This window comes from Eupeodes corollae, chromosome 1, assembly GCF_945859685.1.
Source record: "Eupeodes corollae chromosome 1, idEupCoro1.1, whole genome shotgun sequence".
Lineage (NCBI taxonomy): Eukaryota > Metazoa > Arthropoda > Insecta > Diptera > Syrphidae > Eupeodes > Eupeodes corollae.
The window spans coordinates 310,932,237-310,949,621 of record NC_079147.1 but is presented as its reverse complement, the minus strand read 5'-3'; the positions used below and the strand labels follow the sequence as shown (position 1 = coordinate 310,949,621).

General features: G+C 29.9%; 1 protein-coding gene across 3 annotated transcripts; it reads left to right on the top strand.

The window, feature by feature from the left end:
* Positions 1-2,063: 2,063 nt before the first annotated feature.
* Positions 2,064-15,385, top strand: LOC129942980 (serine/threonine-protein phosphatase rdgC). 3 transcript variants are annotated; one of them, XM_056052171.1, is made up of 15 exons: positions 2,064-2,473; positions 5,636-6,183; positions 8,787-8,914; positions 10,749-10,842; positions 10,895-11,049; positions 11,109-11,276; positions 11,354-11,557; positions 11,634-11,783; positions 11,869-11,949; positions 12,596-12,781; positions 12,874-13,126; positions 13,212-13,408; positions 13,470-13,569; positions 13,636-13,881; positions 14,182-15,385. In XM_056052171.1, exons 2-15 carry the CDS (start codon positions 5,961-5,963, stop codon positions 14,322-14,324), a joined length of 2,328 nt encoding a protein of 775 aa, XP_055908146.1. In that variant the 5' UTR covers positions 2,064-2,473; positions 5,636-5,960; the 3' UTR covers positions 14,325-15,385. The 3 variants fall into 3 exon arrangements, with proteins under 3 accessions (XP_055908146.1, XP_055908147.1, XP_055908148.1); XM_056052172.1 differs by having other exon boundaries at positions 2,064-2,510; XM_056052173.1 differs by lacking the exons at positions 2,064-2,473; positions 5,636-6,183 and adding an exon at positions 7,393-8,734.
* The last annotated feature ends 2,000 nt before the right edge of the window (positions 15,386-17,385 follow it).

Below are 17,385 nucleotides of genomic sequence, written 5' to 3'. Positions count from 1 at the left end.
TTGATATCTTTTGTTCTATTTAAAAAGAGCCGACCTTGCATTCAATTAAATTTTCTAAAAAAATCAAGTACGGCAATACTTAAACAAAAAAACAGGGAAGAAATGTCACATTTTTAGTATTCAGCATGAAATGTGCTATGCATCCTAAAAGAATAAAGACAAATTTGTGTGTCTTTTATCAAACGTACACAATTTCGTTAAGTTTGACACAAAAAGGAGTACGAAAACATTACAAAAGAAATCAATTTTTTCTAGTTATGGATATTATATGCATATCTGTATTACTTATTTTGAGTAACAGCTGATTAAGATAACAGATTTAAGGTCTGTTCGGGTATGATTTTCGTTTTCGAAAATTCAACTGCTGAATACGAATTAAATAATATAATTGATGGTGATAATCTTTTACCGTGTTTACAAGGAGAATTGAATCCGAGTTGAATCAGGATTTAGCGCCGTATAGTCCTGGATCGGATCGAAATAGGATTACTCGACCCATTTAAATGGAGTAATTTTAATTCTAACCTGAATTTAATAATAATATTAAAATGTATTTCACGTAGCAGTTCGCACACAAATAAAACCCAAATGTAATTTCGATTCCATTTGAATTCGATTCAGTGCCACCATATACATGGATCGAAATCTCAATTCGATTCCGCGATCTCCTCAATCTGAAGCTTCCTTAAAACAAGCAAGTTTTGTACTGCCTTGGCTTTGTTTTCCTCTTTAGAGTCCTTTAAAAAATGTTTCTATTCTATTCTGGTTAAAAGCGTATTCGTTTAACCATTATTCAAGCCCCCTATCACATAGTTGTTGAACAACTTGTTAACTTTTGTCCACTTTCATGTTTTTTGAGGTTTGAGCATGATGATGTCACCTAAATTGTATCGCTTTCCTAAAAATAAGTTCATTCAAATTTCTACCATGCGATGATAAAAGCCGTTTGCTTCATTACACAAGAACTTTTTAGAGCAAGTGTAAACGAATGATGTGTAGTGCGTGGATAGCTCTTTATGTGTAGATGCTCTCTAACATAGAAATGGATCTTCAATTCTCTGGACATTATCTTTCCTTTCCGAAGGGGATTAACATAGTATTTTTTCAAACACTGCTTTCTTAACTGTTAAAATACAATTTTAAAACTGTTATTTAATCATGGAGATATAGCGAACCGACGCGTCACGACGACGGAGAGTCCGGTGTTTGAACATTATCGCGGTTCCCAGTTCCCAGTGGTTTTTGAGCGGCTATATCCATGTAAATTATATTGTTTAAGAAAACAAGACAACAATTTTTGATGTTTTAAAAGTGAAATTATAGCACGACTACGTAAAACATTTCTTACCGCTTTTTCCATTTTGATAAATATTTAATATTGCAATCTGCTGTACTTTATTTTAGAATTGTAATTAGGAAGTAATAGGTGAGATAAATAGTGGTTGTCTATATGGCGTTAGTACAGTTCTGCATCAGCTATTAGAAAAGTTTTTCTCTTACCTTCTTAGATAAGGTCTCCACAGCCGTTTTTCAAATTTAAACCACAAAGTTGATGTTTCACCCAATAAAAAATATCCAAGCACAAATTTAAAAATTGAGCAACCGAAAAAAATAGATAATGACACTTGAATGATTTATAAACATTAACAAAATAAGATCCAATTAACCTTAATAAATAAAAACTATCTATATAAATTAAAAATACATAATAGCCTGCAACTAACTGTATTCAAACAATCGCTATGCCAGGTTGTATAGTTTTCCCCACGAATTCTTAATATCTCTTAATTTAAAAGCGAATCTCCAATGGAAATAAAAAAGGAAAGTGAGTGAGGTGTTTTGTGTTTATGTTTCCAAGAATACGGAGAGACACTTTGACTAGTCAACAAGGCATTTTGTATGTTCCGACAATCAATTTTTTAATGTCATGCAACCACTAATCACAAAAGTACTGCGCAAAATCTAAAATCTCTTGATGTATTTAAGAGAATAGAAACCCTTTGTATAAATTTTGCCGCTTTACGAAGATATGTACGAAAATAGCACAGAATAGCTAAAAGAAGCAAAGGTGAAACATTTGCTAAAAATCCATAGATACAAACGGATTTGAGTTTTGTGTGAATGGAGAAACCCAAAAACTTTAGGCGTTCAGTACATGAAAACAGTTTTTTAAGTAGTATTTTGTAAATTTTGTACGTTAATGTCTTTTTTAATTTGTGGTTTAATAGTTTATTTAGTTATTTAATTTATTTAATATGCAATTTCTTGTGATAAAGCAATATTTCCATAAAAAGTGATAATAATTCTTCTTGCGCTGCAATAATATATCTTTAAAAATTCCACTGAAAAGTACAACATAAATTCGTATAGTACAGGCCATGGTCATGACAAAACAATAATTTTCCTAAAAAAAAAGTGTAAAAATGTATCATGGAGAGTGAGCTGAAGTGTGCCAAATATTTTAGTTTAAAATGTATGTTTAAATTTTTTAAACTATTAAATGTTTTAATGTAAGTTGCTTCAATTTAATGATTAACTATCCTTTTTATAGTGACTATAGATAAAATTATAATTACAGAACAAAGAGTAGTTTATAAACTAAATGTTTTAAACAATGTGCCTACCGTACATACACACCTAATAATTTGATAGTAATTGAATTTAAAATTTATATCTTAAAAGCTTAATTTCGAGTTAAAAGAAAATAGATAAAATAATACACATCAAATTGTTATGGTATATATTTAGGTATAACAGGATTAATTGTTCATATATAAAGAACATCCTAAATATAAGCAAAAAACGGAGTATGTCAACACCATACTTATATTTAGAATGTATGTATACCGCGAACACTGAAAACAAATATTTCCTCATTCTTACTTTTAGCTTTATTTAAATATATAACATGGGTCCATTTATGTCATCTCATCGACAATTTTCTTCAAAGCAATAAAGCTGGTAAATATTTTTTCCAAAATAACTCCAAGTACTGAGTTGGTAAAGACCTTTAATCTACGCTAACCTTGAGTTTTCGAAATCAATCAAATTATTGTCTTTTTTAACCTTAAAGCAATATCAAAAGATAATTAGATTGGTAGATAATAAGTGCACAGAACATACATCAAAGATACTAAACGATGGAAGCATAAAGTGAGAGTAGAATTTAAGTAATACAAATTCTTGAGTATCTATTCTTTAGTATAGTAAATATAGTAGGCCCCTTCGACTTTCATATTTGAAAAATTCTTTGAAGATACTCGTAATATTATGTTTTTGATAAAGAGTAATTTTGTTTTTATAATTCCATATGGACCATTGCGACGATTGGTGACTTATATGTATATAAGTGGCCTATGGCCTTTTAACGTCACATTATGTAGAAAATGAACGAAAAATAAAAACAATTGGAACTTTTGTTAAATAATTTATTTAAACAGTTGTGCCACCTGACAATCAGCCGGTATTGTTTAGTATTTGATATTTTTAAATTATTTCGATATGATCGTTAGCTACATATCACAAATTTATTTTCAAGAGAGATTATCAAAAACTAGAGAGATTATCAAATACATAATCATCGCCATAAGCAATTGTAGAGAAAGTGAAAACAATTCGAATTGTAAACATTGGATGGTTGCCAAGAAGGTAAAAGCGAAAGGAATAATATTATACAAATTAATTTACAAAAATTATTATTCAATTCATTAAGTACCTACTTATATTCAATTATGTTTATAACTCTTTCACGCACAAACTAAAACTGTTTTTTAATAATATATTTCAATAATATCATACTTAGATAGCTATTGCATCAAAATAAGACGTAAGTCTTTAATTAATACAAACATTTTGTAAACTGTCTAAAAGATAACGGTAAATGTCAAGTAAAGCAGGACATAGAGTAAAACAAGCATGATTTTTTAAACATTTAAATTTTCTTTTTTCGGAAGATAATCTTCTGGTATTATAATTTAAATACAATTTCTGGCATCTCACACCACGACTGCCTCGGACGTAGTCTAATCGGGTTTCCGTTACGTGAAACGATGCACTATACACTTTAACGTTCTGGCCAGCATCATATTTAAAAATTAATAGACCAGTTATTCCATCAACCCATAATGCACACCAAACATTCAGTTTTTGTAAATGAAAAGTGTCTCAACATACACTTGAGAATTATCATCACTCTTATCACTAAAAACTAAATACGGAAGTATGGACTTATCCTATTATACGTATAAACAAAAATTAAGTTTTGATCAATTTGCAAGTGCCATTCAGGCATCAGTATATTCATTTTAAAATGGCAAACCAAACTAAAAATAAATCACTTGACAGCTGAAAAATGGCCTGTTAAAATAGTATTGTTTACTTAAAGTTCTATGCCTTTAAAGTAAACACCCGTTACATCCATACATCTATCCTCTCAAACTAAATCGTTCATATTTACCTACGAGTATAAAAGGGATATCAAAGTAACTTTGTCCGTGTGTTATGCTTTTAAGACAAAGCAGTAGAATCAATTTCATGATTTTTTGTAAAAAGATGGTTATGGAGTCTTTTAGGAAAGAAAGTATTCATCCTGCGTAGAAAAAACCTCTTGCTGGTACATATAATAATTAATTTAATTTAAATAACAGCAATCGAAAATAAAAACTTTTAAAGAATTTAAAAATGTAATAGGTACATAATATTTAAACTTAAGCAAGCAAAACAAAGAAACAAAACATTTTGATTTTTGTACACGAAAATATCATTCGATCTACTATTGAATGAAAGTTTAAAATATTACTTTTTTATATGAAATAGTTTATGTTACGAAGGAAACATATGTTTTATGGGTTTTCTTGGATAACAAGAGTAATCGTTTAATCACAACATAATATCGTAAATCAGCGTTGCCATGATGTGTTATTTTTATTATTAAGTTAAAGTCTAATTGTAAGGCGAGAGTTCGTGCCTTATACATAATAATTATACGATCAAAAATTAATAATTAGTCTTTTCACACAGGTACATACATACCCGCAAAGGGTATGATAGAATGATATAATGGGTATAGTAAAACAAACAATTAGGTGGCGTAACAGTCATTAGTAACCAAGGCCTAGTGACTTACAACTCTCAACCATTCTTAGGTGCGAGTCATTTTAGGGATGGAAAGGACCTACTGTTTTAATGCCGAATCTTATTAGCTAATTTGAGACAGTACCCGTGGAAATACTTTCACGTGGCACAGACAAGAAATCGCCGAAGGGCTCTGGCATGACAGCCCTTTAAACTTTATTTAAATTTTTGTTTGTTTAAATTCATTTTTATTAATGCAAACTTATTAGTTATAAAGAGCTTAAAAATAGAAGAAATGTATTAAACTAGTCTAATTAACCATACCATAAAACTAACTTACTGGTCCGATACAGACAATCTAAGTTAACGTTTAATACTTAATACTTAGATATACTTAGCCCTTAGATTTATTTAACTTCATTTGATTTATTATTTTATATTAGTATGCATATGTGTATATATATATTAGTTTATATGCTATATGCTACGAGTATTTAATATACAATCTTTTTAACAAAAGAAACCTAATTTCTGTAAATATGCATTTTTTATTTATTTTTAGTTCAAGGACATGATTGGTTCCTATTCTGCCTTTGCTTTTTTTTAAAGGAAAATGCAATAAGAAAACCCTTGCATGCATTTTTGGAATATCTCTCTAAACGTTCATCAAAGCTCATCGTCAATTACTATAAAAGCAATGGCCTGCACTTATCGCGGAGAAATAATTTTATTCGAAACTAACTAATTTTATTTCGTGAAATAAAACCTAAATTACAAAAGCTATTGCATTTATCAAATTATATTCGAATCTGCTCTTGATGATATCTATATATTGGAACAATATTTAAAGGCAGAGGTGCATCATAATTATAGTGCTTGTGAGTGAAATGATGCTGAGAAGCTGTGTATGTTTTCGACGTGATAAGCGTCGAAGCTCAAGCTTTGAAGATTCATCTTCGTGTCGATCATCGGAAATAGAAAGAGGAGGGGGAGAAGACGGTGGGGGCCAGCACTCAAGTTCCAGTTTACTTAAACTATTACACTCAAAAGGATGGTATCGGAAGTGGCGTAAGCCTGGAAGAGGCATGAGCATGACCAAACTCGAAAGAAGTGAGTTGCAAATTTTAAGTTCAGTTAAAAGGTTAAATAATGAGTTTAATAAAATCGTCCCTTTCATGTTTAATATTTGTTCTTATATTTTATATGTAGATATGCTATGTACATGTATATACTTATGTTTAGATACACACAATAATGCGACCAATGTTCCAAAATTTAAATGAATCACCCTTACTATGTACGATTGTAGTTTTATAAGAAAAAAGACTTCAAAATGACACAGCTCTAGAAAGCAATTAGTTTTTTTTCGAAAAAAAAAAATACTTAAGGAAAAAAGACACCAACGCGACACAGCTTTCGAAAAAAAGTTTTTTTTTTCGAGAAAGAACTTAAGGTGGCAAAGGCAGGGTTGAACCCACAAGACCTTTTTCATGAATACTTCTTTCGAAAATCAATGAAATTAAAAAGAAACTTCACATACACCCAACCTTGCACACGTCCTCCTAAATCCTTAAGTGTATCCAAGCGGGTGCTTATATTGACATTTATGTAAATAACATACCATCCTCTCTGTTATTGTAATGCCTTTTTATATATTTTAAATTTTCTGAGAAATTAATAAAATTATACTATTCGGTTGTTTTTTTGATTCGAAATCGATCAGAAAAACTCGTTTTGTAGTAAAAAATGCTATTTCTTGTTATCACTACACATTTTCAATGAAGACCAGGTTTTTTCCAATTTACTTCTTATTTCTTTTTAGAAAACTCAATAAATAGTATTTTTTGAATTTGATCATATTTTGCTTGGCGGTTTCTTACGCCAAAAACCATCGCTTACAGATTCTTGTCGTTTTGATAAAACGAAAACAGCAATAAGTTAAAAGAGCGAATATAAATGCCACCTGAAACTGAAGAGCCTTATGTTTGCTAAGGCCCATATTTCACAAAATTGCAAGTTAGTACATTTACAAATTAAATTAAAAACAAAATCATTAAAGAGAAAAGAATTAATTGAGTACTTCATGTTTTTATTTCTATTATGCAAAAAAATGTTGATAACAGCACTAAAAAATATAAAGGTTTTTAAAAGATGATCTTGTGGCAAAAAGGAAGTCGCAAAACATTTTTAAGTAAAAAAATTTATAAAATGTGTGAATTTTACATGATGCAAAGGATACAAATTTATTAGAAAGCTGATATCAAAATTTTAAAATAAACAGAAGCAGTCAAGTCGCTTACAAATATTGAAAGCGATAATTGTGTATGTAATTCTTTAACTAGTATTTGTACCTTATTGTTTTTGAAGAATAAAATTTAAAAGTAGATTTGTTTAAATATCTACAAAACTTGAAAACTTTAATATTAGCTTAAGCTTTCCGATAAAAACACAAAATATTTATTTCGGTGCTACTATGACCTGGATGCAAATACATTTAAAGGTTTGATTGTTAAATATTAACTTTTGGTGAAACGAAAATAATAATGAAATGTCTACAAGTTTCCCTAATTGTAATCAACAAATACAATTTTCTATGCCAAACATTTTGTGAATTATAGAAAATAAATTTTCCACAAATTTGGCAGGAAATATAAAAAAACAATAAAATTTGTAAGTTGGTGAAATAAGCCAGTGAACAACGAACGTGCTTAATGGGTGTTTATTAATTCAATATTCTGACAGCAGTCGCAGTAGAGGTTCTAGTTGCAACTACATCCCTAGTGTCTTCACCTAATAAATTCTCATTACAATTTAGGTTCTGCTATTCTGAAATTTAAATAGCTGGGTGTGTACTGAAAATTATAACTGCTTAGAAACTCTCTGTGGGAAAGCTTATTGAATAATTTACAACACATGATCTTTAAAGCCAAACCAGAGAAACATGGCTATGATATCTACCTAAAAAAAGTAATAAGTATGACTGCACCATCACCATCGCCATCATTATCATTGCTCACTTATTTAACCCCATAAAAAGTGAAAAAAGAAAGTAACACTATTATTGGACTTGGCAAACTGTGAAAACAATTACTCACGCGCCAGTCCAGTCCATTTCCAACATCCTTTCTATGACTATGACGTTATAAAATAAATTGGTCATAATTTTGTTTTGTTTACATTGTTAAAATCTTCTTTCTTTCCTTTTGTTTTTATTTTATTCTGTGAACTTCCACCCTTATTATACGTCATTCCAAAACAGTACAGCAATCGGATGAACTTATTTTACAGTACACACATAATGTAGTTTCTATGCAGCTTGTTTCAATGCCTTTAGGGGTAGACAATAGACTTTTTTGTTGAAAATTTGTATGGCTATTAGTTCGGACGTGGTTTTCATTGTCTTAGCATTCAAAATAAAAGTTTTCTTGCTTAATACAGAAATATTGTTTTGTTTAATGATATAATTGACAGTCTGCCCGTTGTATTTTCTGATTGTGCATTTAAAAGAAGTAATATGGTATTATGAATATATAGGGTTCCTTTTTTAAATTAATACCCTGCTTGATGGATCCTCAGTGTAGTATTATTTCAAAGTTTAAAACAAATTTAAAAATGATGGGTTGTTTGCCAATTAAGCATGAAAAACCTGCCGCGGTTAAAGGTAATTCGTGTTTATAAAATAAAGTTGATTTAATTACGTTGTTTAATTTAAGCCATGAAAGCGGCATTGTTGATCCAGCGTTGGTACCGTCGTTACCTGGCTCGCATGGAAGTTCGACGTCGATACACCTGGACCATATTCCAGAGTATCGAATATGCTGGTGAACAGGATCAAGTAAAGGTAAGATTAATAAATATCAAAGGTATTGTGGTATTCATCTACATGTAACGGTTAATCGGGAATTTAGTTTATAGGTAGGGACTTACAATAAAATAATTTATTGATTTATATCATTTGTATGGCTTCAAAATGTGTTTGTACACATTTTTCTTTAACCTTTAATTTTTTCCACAGAACATGTTTAATTTATTGTATTTTGGTATCGAGTGTTGAACTTGTGAAAAGTGGAATAACCACCTTTAAGAAATGATTATAACAACCTAATTTACTGTTTATGTGTACCACTATTCTTTCTCGTTTAATACGTACGCAGTTGAAATAAAACTGCTGAAATGTTGCACAGAAAACATTACTCAATAAAATCCAAAACAAACAATTAGGTCTTTTTTTTGTTTTTTAATAATCAGCAATTCAATACGCAAAATTTATATTTGTATTATTTTATTAGGTAAATTTTCTATTTCCGAAATGTTTTTACCATCAAATTTGATCTTACTTCGAGTTTGGTTGTGTTGTTTTTTGTCCAGTTTTTGTACATAAGTCTTATTGCAAAATAGTTGTAGTAATTTGCAAGCATTTTGCTTCTGTATTGGAGTCAAATTTTGTTTCGTAATCATAATATGCTCTATTCTATAATATGATGAAATAGGGTCTTACGTTTTTAAGCAATCATTTTCAATGTACGTTATATTGTACCTTATTACGGTACTCGCCCATTTCGATGTTTGGGTACGAGCGTTATTAAGCATGAAAACATAATTAACGCCAGTAAATATGGCGACACGGATTCAAAATTATTGTAATAAAACCCTCTCCAAAAATCCATTGCACAAAACGCGGCGCCGCGTTATCGTATACTCACCCCAGTGGGCGAATTGTATTACATGTGACTTTTTAAGATATGCGTCACTCTGCATCCGGAGATCCATTTTCGATGACGACCAACCTTGTGTTTACTCCACAACATATGTATGTACTATGTATATTGTATATGTCCCGCTTAACAATTAAAGAACCCTGGAATGGCCATATGCCACCTGTTTCTTGCAATAAACAAATCTATTGTATTTTCCTCAATACGTCCGTTTAGGTTTTTGGGTTTGAATGTTACACAACAATAATTGACATGACTTGGACTGTTTCACGATTTTCAATTCAATCAGCCAAAAAAAGTGTTTTTTTTTTTTAAACTTCAACAGCCTTATAGAGACTGCTTGGGCCTTATTATTTGCACCAATAGTAACATTTTACTAATAAAGCAAAATGAACATAAACTAAATAATGTTTATATAGATAAAAAAAAATTGTTGTATCTACAGTATGCTTGCTATTTTTGAAAGAAGCCTTTTTTCTCAGAATTGAGTGTCTAACTTTTCCAAGGTAAAAAACGTCTTAAGTTTAAACGTTAGTTTGTTTAACGAATTCACTAAATAAATAAATAAGCCACAATAGTGTTAGTGACAAATTAAAAGTATAACAATATTTTTAAAAATATTTTCAGAACAAATCGCAACCGAAGCTTAATTTGATTTAGTCCTTCAAAATGTGCTATTTTTCACAAACTTTGAAAATACATAATAAAGTATAAATTTAAAAGCATGAAAGATATTTCCTGACAAAGATTAATCAAAACAGATACATAAATATCTTAAAAATAATTATCATTTCGATGAATGCTTCGTGTTCAAAATGATGACGTCTTTAGCTTAACTTAGAAAAATTATAATTTTAACTATCTTTTCAAAAAATTAATTGCTCTGTGCTTTAGATAAAATAAAATAAAATAAAATAAAATAATAAATAATTATATTATGCAATCTTTATTTATCGAAAGCTTTACAACTTCTTCAATGCACTTCTAACTCATATCCCAGATGCTTCTGGGAGAACATCTGAGTCACAACCAACATCAAGAGCTTCGTCTACTGGTAAGTATAAGAATTAAATATTTGGATTTCGCATGTTCAACCACTTTTTAAGACAATCTAGACGCAAAATATTCGGATGAGTCTGACGATAATGCAGAACAAAATGATGGAAATTCCTCTGAAAAGACTTACCGTGGTCCACACCTAAAATTTCCTCTGGAGAAAAAGGACGTCCATACTTTGATAGATTTGTTTCGTAAGAAAAAAGTAAGTTTGACATAATTTTCTTCATCAAAACAATTTGTTCAATCTTTTGTTTTGTTTAGTATAACCGTTTGCATGCTAAGTATGTAGCTGGAATATTAAGAGAGGCATCGAATAAACTAAAGCGTCTTCCAAATCTAAATCCAGCATCGACCGCTATTTCCAAACAAGTTACAATATGTGGTGATTTGCACGGAAAGTTAGATGACCTTTTGGTAGTTTTTCATAAGGTATAGAACAAAAACAATTTAATTTACCTTAGGTACGTAAAAAAACTTTATTTTATATATATGTAATAATTTGGCAGAACGGTCTTCCTTCAACTGAGAATCCCTACGTTTTCAATGGAGATTTTGTTGATCGTGGCAAAAAAGGGCTAGAGGTTTTTCTTTTGTTGCTGTCGTGTTTCCTTGTCTTCCCTGGTGGTGTTTTTTTAAATCGAGGCAACCACGAGGACACTGTTATGAATGCTAGATACGGATTTATTAAAGAAGTTCAACAAAAGTACAAGGTAAAAAAGTTTTAAAACTAAAATCGTCATGTTATTATAACTTTCTTTTGTTTAAACAATATTTTTTATTCTATAGCATAATTCTGAAAAGCTGTTAAAATTAATTGAAGAAGTTTATCGATGGCTTCCTTTGGGAACGGTTGTTAACAATAGAGTTCTTATCGTTCATGGGGGAATATCCGACACTACTAATTTGGATCTCATTAAAAGCTTAGACAGAGGAAAGGTACATTCATAAATCATAATTGTTCAAAAGTATCCTAGTATCTAAAAATTTGTTTTTAATATTTTTGAATGTCCTGTTTTTTTAGTATGTATCAATTCTTCGACCACCAATTGCTGAAGGTGGTGCTGCTCCTGGTGAAGGTATAGACAAAGTGGAATGGAAGCAGGTGAGTTGAAATTTACTCTTTTAAAAAGCAAGCATTTTTACCTGAGGAGGTCAAACTATGAATAATGATTTAATTAATGTTATAACTTTAATATTTTCGATGCTCCAGCTTCCATTAAGTTTTGAAAAATTAATTAATGTTTGTTCAGTTATGTAAACTTATATTTGTACAATAAACAGTCAAAAGTTAGTAATATGGTTCCGTCAGAGTTACGGAAAATTGCGGTTTACAAGTAAAAATTCTTTTCGCTACCATTGATATTTTCTGCGCCAATTCTGCTGAGGAGCTGTGAAATATATGAACATAGTTCACAATTTTCCGTGCTTCGTTAATTAATTTTGTTTGACGTCTAAAGGCACGTAATTGGCGATGTTTTACTGATTTGTGGAAGTTTGTTACATCCTTTGAGATTAAGTATGTGATAATAGGATTTTTGGCAAGTTTAACTTAAGAACTTACAAAATAAAAATTGTTTATAATATTTTACGTGCCAAGATTCTTGTGTTTTGGATTAGTGTATAGCTTTTCTACCAGTAAATTAGGTTATGATGTTTTGTATATAATATAGTCCTTACATAGCCTTACAATTTGATAGAGACCTGATTATTGCAACTTCTTCGTAATTATTAAATTTATTTGTATTAAGGTGTTCGATATAATGTGGAGTGACCCACAGCATTTGGACGGTTGTGAACCTAACAGTCTTCGAGGTGCCGGAACATATTTTGGACCTGATGTAACACAAACTTTTTTGCAAAAATATAAACTGTCTTTCTTAGTTCGCTCTCATGAATGCAAACCCGATGGACACGAACTCACTCATTCAGGAAAGGCAAGGGACAATTTTATTTCTTTTGCAAAAATCATATATTTACAAGATTATATAATAAAATAATTTAAAATTAAAATATTAACTATCACTAGGTCATAACGATTTTTTCGGCATCAAACTACTATGCTATCGGATCTAATAAAGGGGCTTATCTAAAGCTTAATCCACAACTCGACACACATTTCGTGCAATACACCTCAGCAGCATCGAAAACCCGAAAACTTACTTTCCGCCAAAGAGTTGGCTTAATTGAAAGTTCGGCTTTGCAGGAGTTGGGAGCCAAATTGCTTGACAAACGCCAAGAGCTAGAACGTGAGTTTAAGAAAAGGGATACGAAGGGAACAGGTAAATGAGTTCAACAAACGTAATAAAAAATAATATTTCTTATAAACTGAGGAGCTATAACATATTTGCTCTTTTAATTTTTCAGGCAAGATAAGCCTTTCAAAGTGGTGTGAGGCAATGGAAGAGGCTACTCATTTAGGTTTACCATGGAGGTTGCTTAGAGAAAAACTTGCTCCTTCGACAGTAGATACGAATACTGCGGCATATGTTTCGGGACAAACAACAAACGTTACAGAAATTTGCTATAGAAATACTCTAGAACTGTTGGACACAGATATTATAGTAAGTTATTATGTTGGAATTAAATTTGACTAATTTTAAATTTAACTGAACAACTATACAGAAAACTGCTCAGGCTGGGAGTACATCAGTGGCAGATTCTCTTTACAAGAACAAAAGTAGCCTCGAAGCTATTTTCCGTATTTTAGATAAAGATAATTCAGGTATATTAAATTAAAAGATAGAGTAATGTCCTTAATTGTAAAACAATGATATATTTCATCCATAAGGTTATATATCCCTGGAAGAGTTTGGTGAAGCATGTGATCTTCTTGAACATCATTTACCTGGTACTGATACACGAGAACAATTACTAGAAATGTGCAAAATGATGGATATAAATAAGGACGGTTCGGTAGATTTAAATGAATTCCTAGAAGCATTTAGATTGTGCGAACAAGCTCGACGTGGAGAAGTACCTAGCTCAGTAAACTCACCTTCTGAGGGGAAAACGATAAATATTGTTTGCGATAAAAGTAAGATAGCAAAATAAAATAAGATTAATCCTTTATACCTAAAGAAGAACTATTATAAACTATATAATATTGGAAATTGAGTTAAATCCAATCGGAAAATTAAGTAAATTTGTTTGCAGTAGTCTACAGTTCGGTTGATTTTAAAAGTTCTCAATTCTCAAAATAATTTAAGTGAAATTAATATGAGCTGCCATCAGTCTTCAAATTTTGTTCCATATCTTTCGATTTAAACTCTGCAATTGGAAAATATATTATAGTTATTAGCATATTTTAATTTTAATAAAATTTGTATTTTAACAGATGGTCGAACAGTTAAGGGCCCTCGAATCGCTTCAGAAGATGATGATGGTGATATTGATCCATACGACCACGATTCAAAAATGCTCGTTACTAAATCAAAGCAAAAAGATGCACTGCCTAAGAATAAAAATCGTGCAGACTAAACAAATACTATATTGTCAAAAATACTATAATATATTTTACTAACATACCTAAGAATTTCTTATTATGCTTTATGAATTTACTTAAATAATTTTTTACAATTTGATCTACATGATACACAAAATTTATTTATTTAATTACTTAATCTACGAGTAAAACAATTTTCAGTTACTTATACATGCATATATTTATAATATTATATTTATGTACTTATATTAATTTCAAATATTTATAAAGACTGTGTTATTGTTTTAATTTTAATGTTGCCTATCCGTCCATGGGCATTAATTTTTTATATTGTTCATATAGATAATACAATACCTATAGCTTGAATGATGACAACAACTCTTGTCGTCCGTCGTTAAATTAAGTAAAATAATTTCTATTATGTAAGTTTTAACAGTCAACGATGCTTTAACAGGAAAAAAATTGCAATTGCAAAACACAAGCTTTAATTAATAAATTTAAAACAAAATCTTAAGATAAAACTATCAAAGAAAACATATAAAAAATAAAATTTATGCGTCACCGGTGTACCTATTGAGTATCTGGTTTTTAATGCAATTATCAATATAAAAGGGATCAAATTATTTATTTAATATATTTAGATTAGTTGAAGTATATACAACTTAACCGTAGAGATGTATTTTGCTAAATCAAACCATGAAAGCAATCGTTAAAGAACTTTTTACAAATAAAAAATCTATAGCTTTTCAAGTTGTTTGTTCATGTTCATCATTATTTAACTGAACAACTTCTTTCTATTGAAATACAAGAATAAAACATTTTAGCAGTTTTATTTATACCAATTTAAAATGTACTTATTGTAATTGATGAACAGCAATTATTTTGGTACAAATTTATAACTGTTGTAAAATTGATGAGGTAATATAATATTGCCAAATTGATTTAAAAAAGAAATTAATTCATTCATGTAATAAATTAATTTTTCAATTTTATCTTACATACTCTGTAAAAACTCAATTTAAATGTAACATTCCTTCTTTAAAAATAATTCTTTGAATAAACGTTAGCACTGAAAGCTTATCATTACATTAAATAATTTTTAGTGTTTTATTACTTGGACCATTGATTATATTAGGTTTGTATATGTACTTCAAATTTCTTTCGTAAAATATTTTTTTTAGCACTTTTTAAACATTAATTTTGACGCTTAAGTATCCAATTATTCGAAATGGAAAGCAGAAATTAACTTCGCTATAAATAAAAATATTCGCGAAATGTACGCGCTATCTTCCTTCATTAGTAATTTGACTATACTTTTTGTGAAAAAAAAAACATTTTATATTATTTTTCATTAGATATAACTTGAAAACCCTTAGATCTACAGACACCATCTTAAAAATTAGTTTAGTAGCCTTGCAATGGTTAAATACAACAAGAATTTAAAAACTTTCCTTCAGGCTTAAAATAACCAACAATAGAAACGCGGAAATATCGTGATTTTATTTCTATTGCTATATCATTAGATATAACTTGAAAACCCTTAGACCTACAGACACCATCTTAAAAATTAGTTTAGTAGCCTTGCAATGGTTAAATACAACAAGAATTTAAAAACTTTCCTTCAGGCTTAAAATAACCAACAATAGAAACGCGGAAATATCGTGATTTTATTTCTATTGCGTCCAGCTTTTGGGGTAGGAAACTCGTTTTTTATTTTTCCAGTCAACATCACAAATGACTGACTAAAAATAAGAACTATAAGATATAGATTCTTTATTAATAAATGTTATCCAAAAACAAAAATGTATTTGTTATGAGATATAATTATTATAATTGACCTGACCTTATTCCGAAAAACCGTCATGAAACTTGTATTGATCAACTTATTCCAAACATGTTTGCTTGCAATATAGCCATAATACATTCTTCATTCCAAGAAAACTTAAGGGTTTGAAAAATATCGCCAAATTAAAAACGAAAAAGACTTGTCCCTATTCATGAGAAACGAAGTGTATTATTATTTCTTACTTAAATTATAGCCATTCGTTAAAATGTATTCAATGTGTAATCAAACAAACCTTACCAGAAACCAGAAATGTCACTTTTGTATATAAATCTTATATTATTGGATGCATTCAATCTTGTGTTGGATAGGGTGTCCCGGATTGATGAATTGATATATCAAATTAAAATTAAAAACAACTTTCAGCTGTTCACAAAAAGCAGGCAATCATTTAGATTTGGAGATCCAAAATTTTTGTAAAATAAAGTTTTCAATGGATAATTCTAATAATTCACTGCATTTTTACCAAAATTATCACCCGAATGACAGTTGAAGATGAGTCAACGTGGTGTTAGGCAGAGAAAGAATATTCCCAATTTATACATTTATATAAGCGTGACTCTTAATTTTTGAGGAGTTTTTAATGAGATCCATAGAGCCCGTGAGAAATTGATTTATTTTTGTTTTTTCCTTATAGGCTTTTCACACCAAACCCAAAACCCGGTTTTCGGCAAAAAGTTTTCGAAAACACGAAAATCGTTCACACCGAACATTTACACGTTTTCATTTGACGTTTAAATTTTAAATGAATTCTGAAAAATTGAAATTATTTTTAATATATAAAAAGAAAGATGAACAAAATATGAAGATTTGGACAAAGGTAAGCTTGTTATAACAATTCAATTAATAGGAAGCTATGTATATATTTAAATATTTGATGCAGGTACGCACCAGCACTTTTTGGAAACATGAAATGTTAAAAAACGATGATGAGTATTTCAAACAACATTTCAGAATGAGCCGCAGAACTTTCAAATTACTCTGCAATGAACTAAAGGATCTGGAAATGCAAGATACAAACTTTAGGAAGTGTATACCATTACAAAAAAGAATAGCCATTGCAATATATACACTGGGATCATCCGCTGAATACAGGACAGTTTCAGCTATCTTTGGGGTAGGAATATCCACAGTATGCATTATTGTGACAACATTTTGTCAGGAAGTTTGGCGTGTTCTTTTCTTTGATGAAACCATTTCCTTTCAGTACCACAGCTTCCGAAGAAGAAAAGAACTTCAACTACGCACTTTCG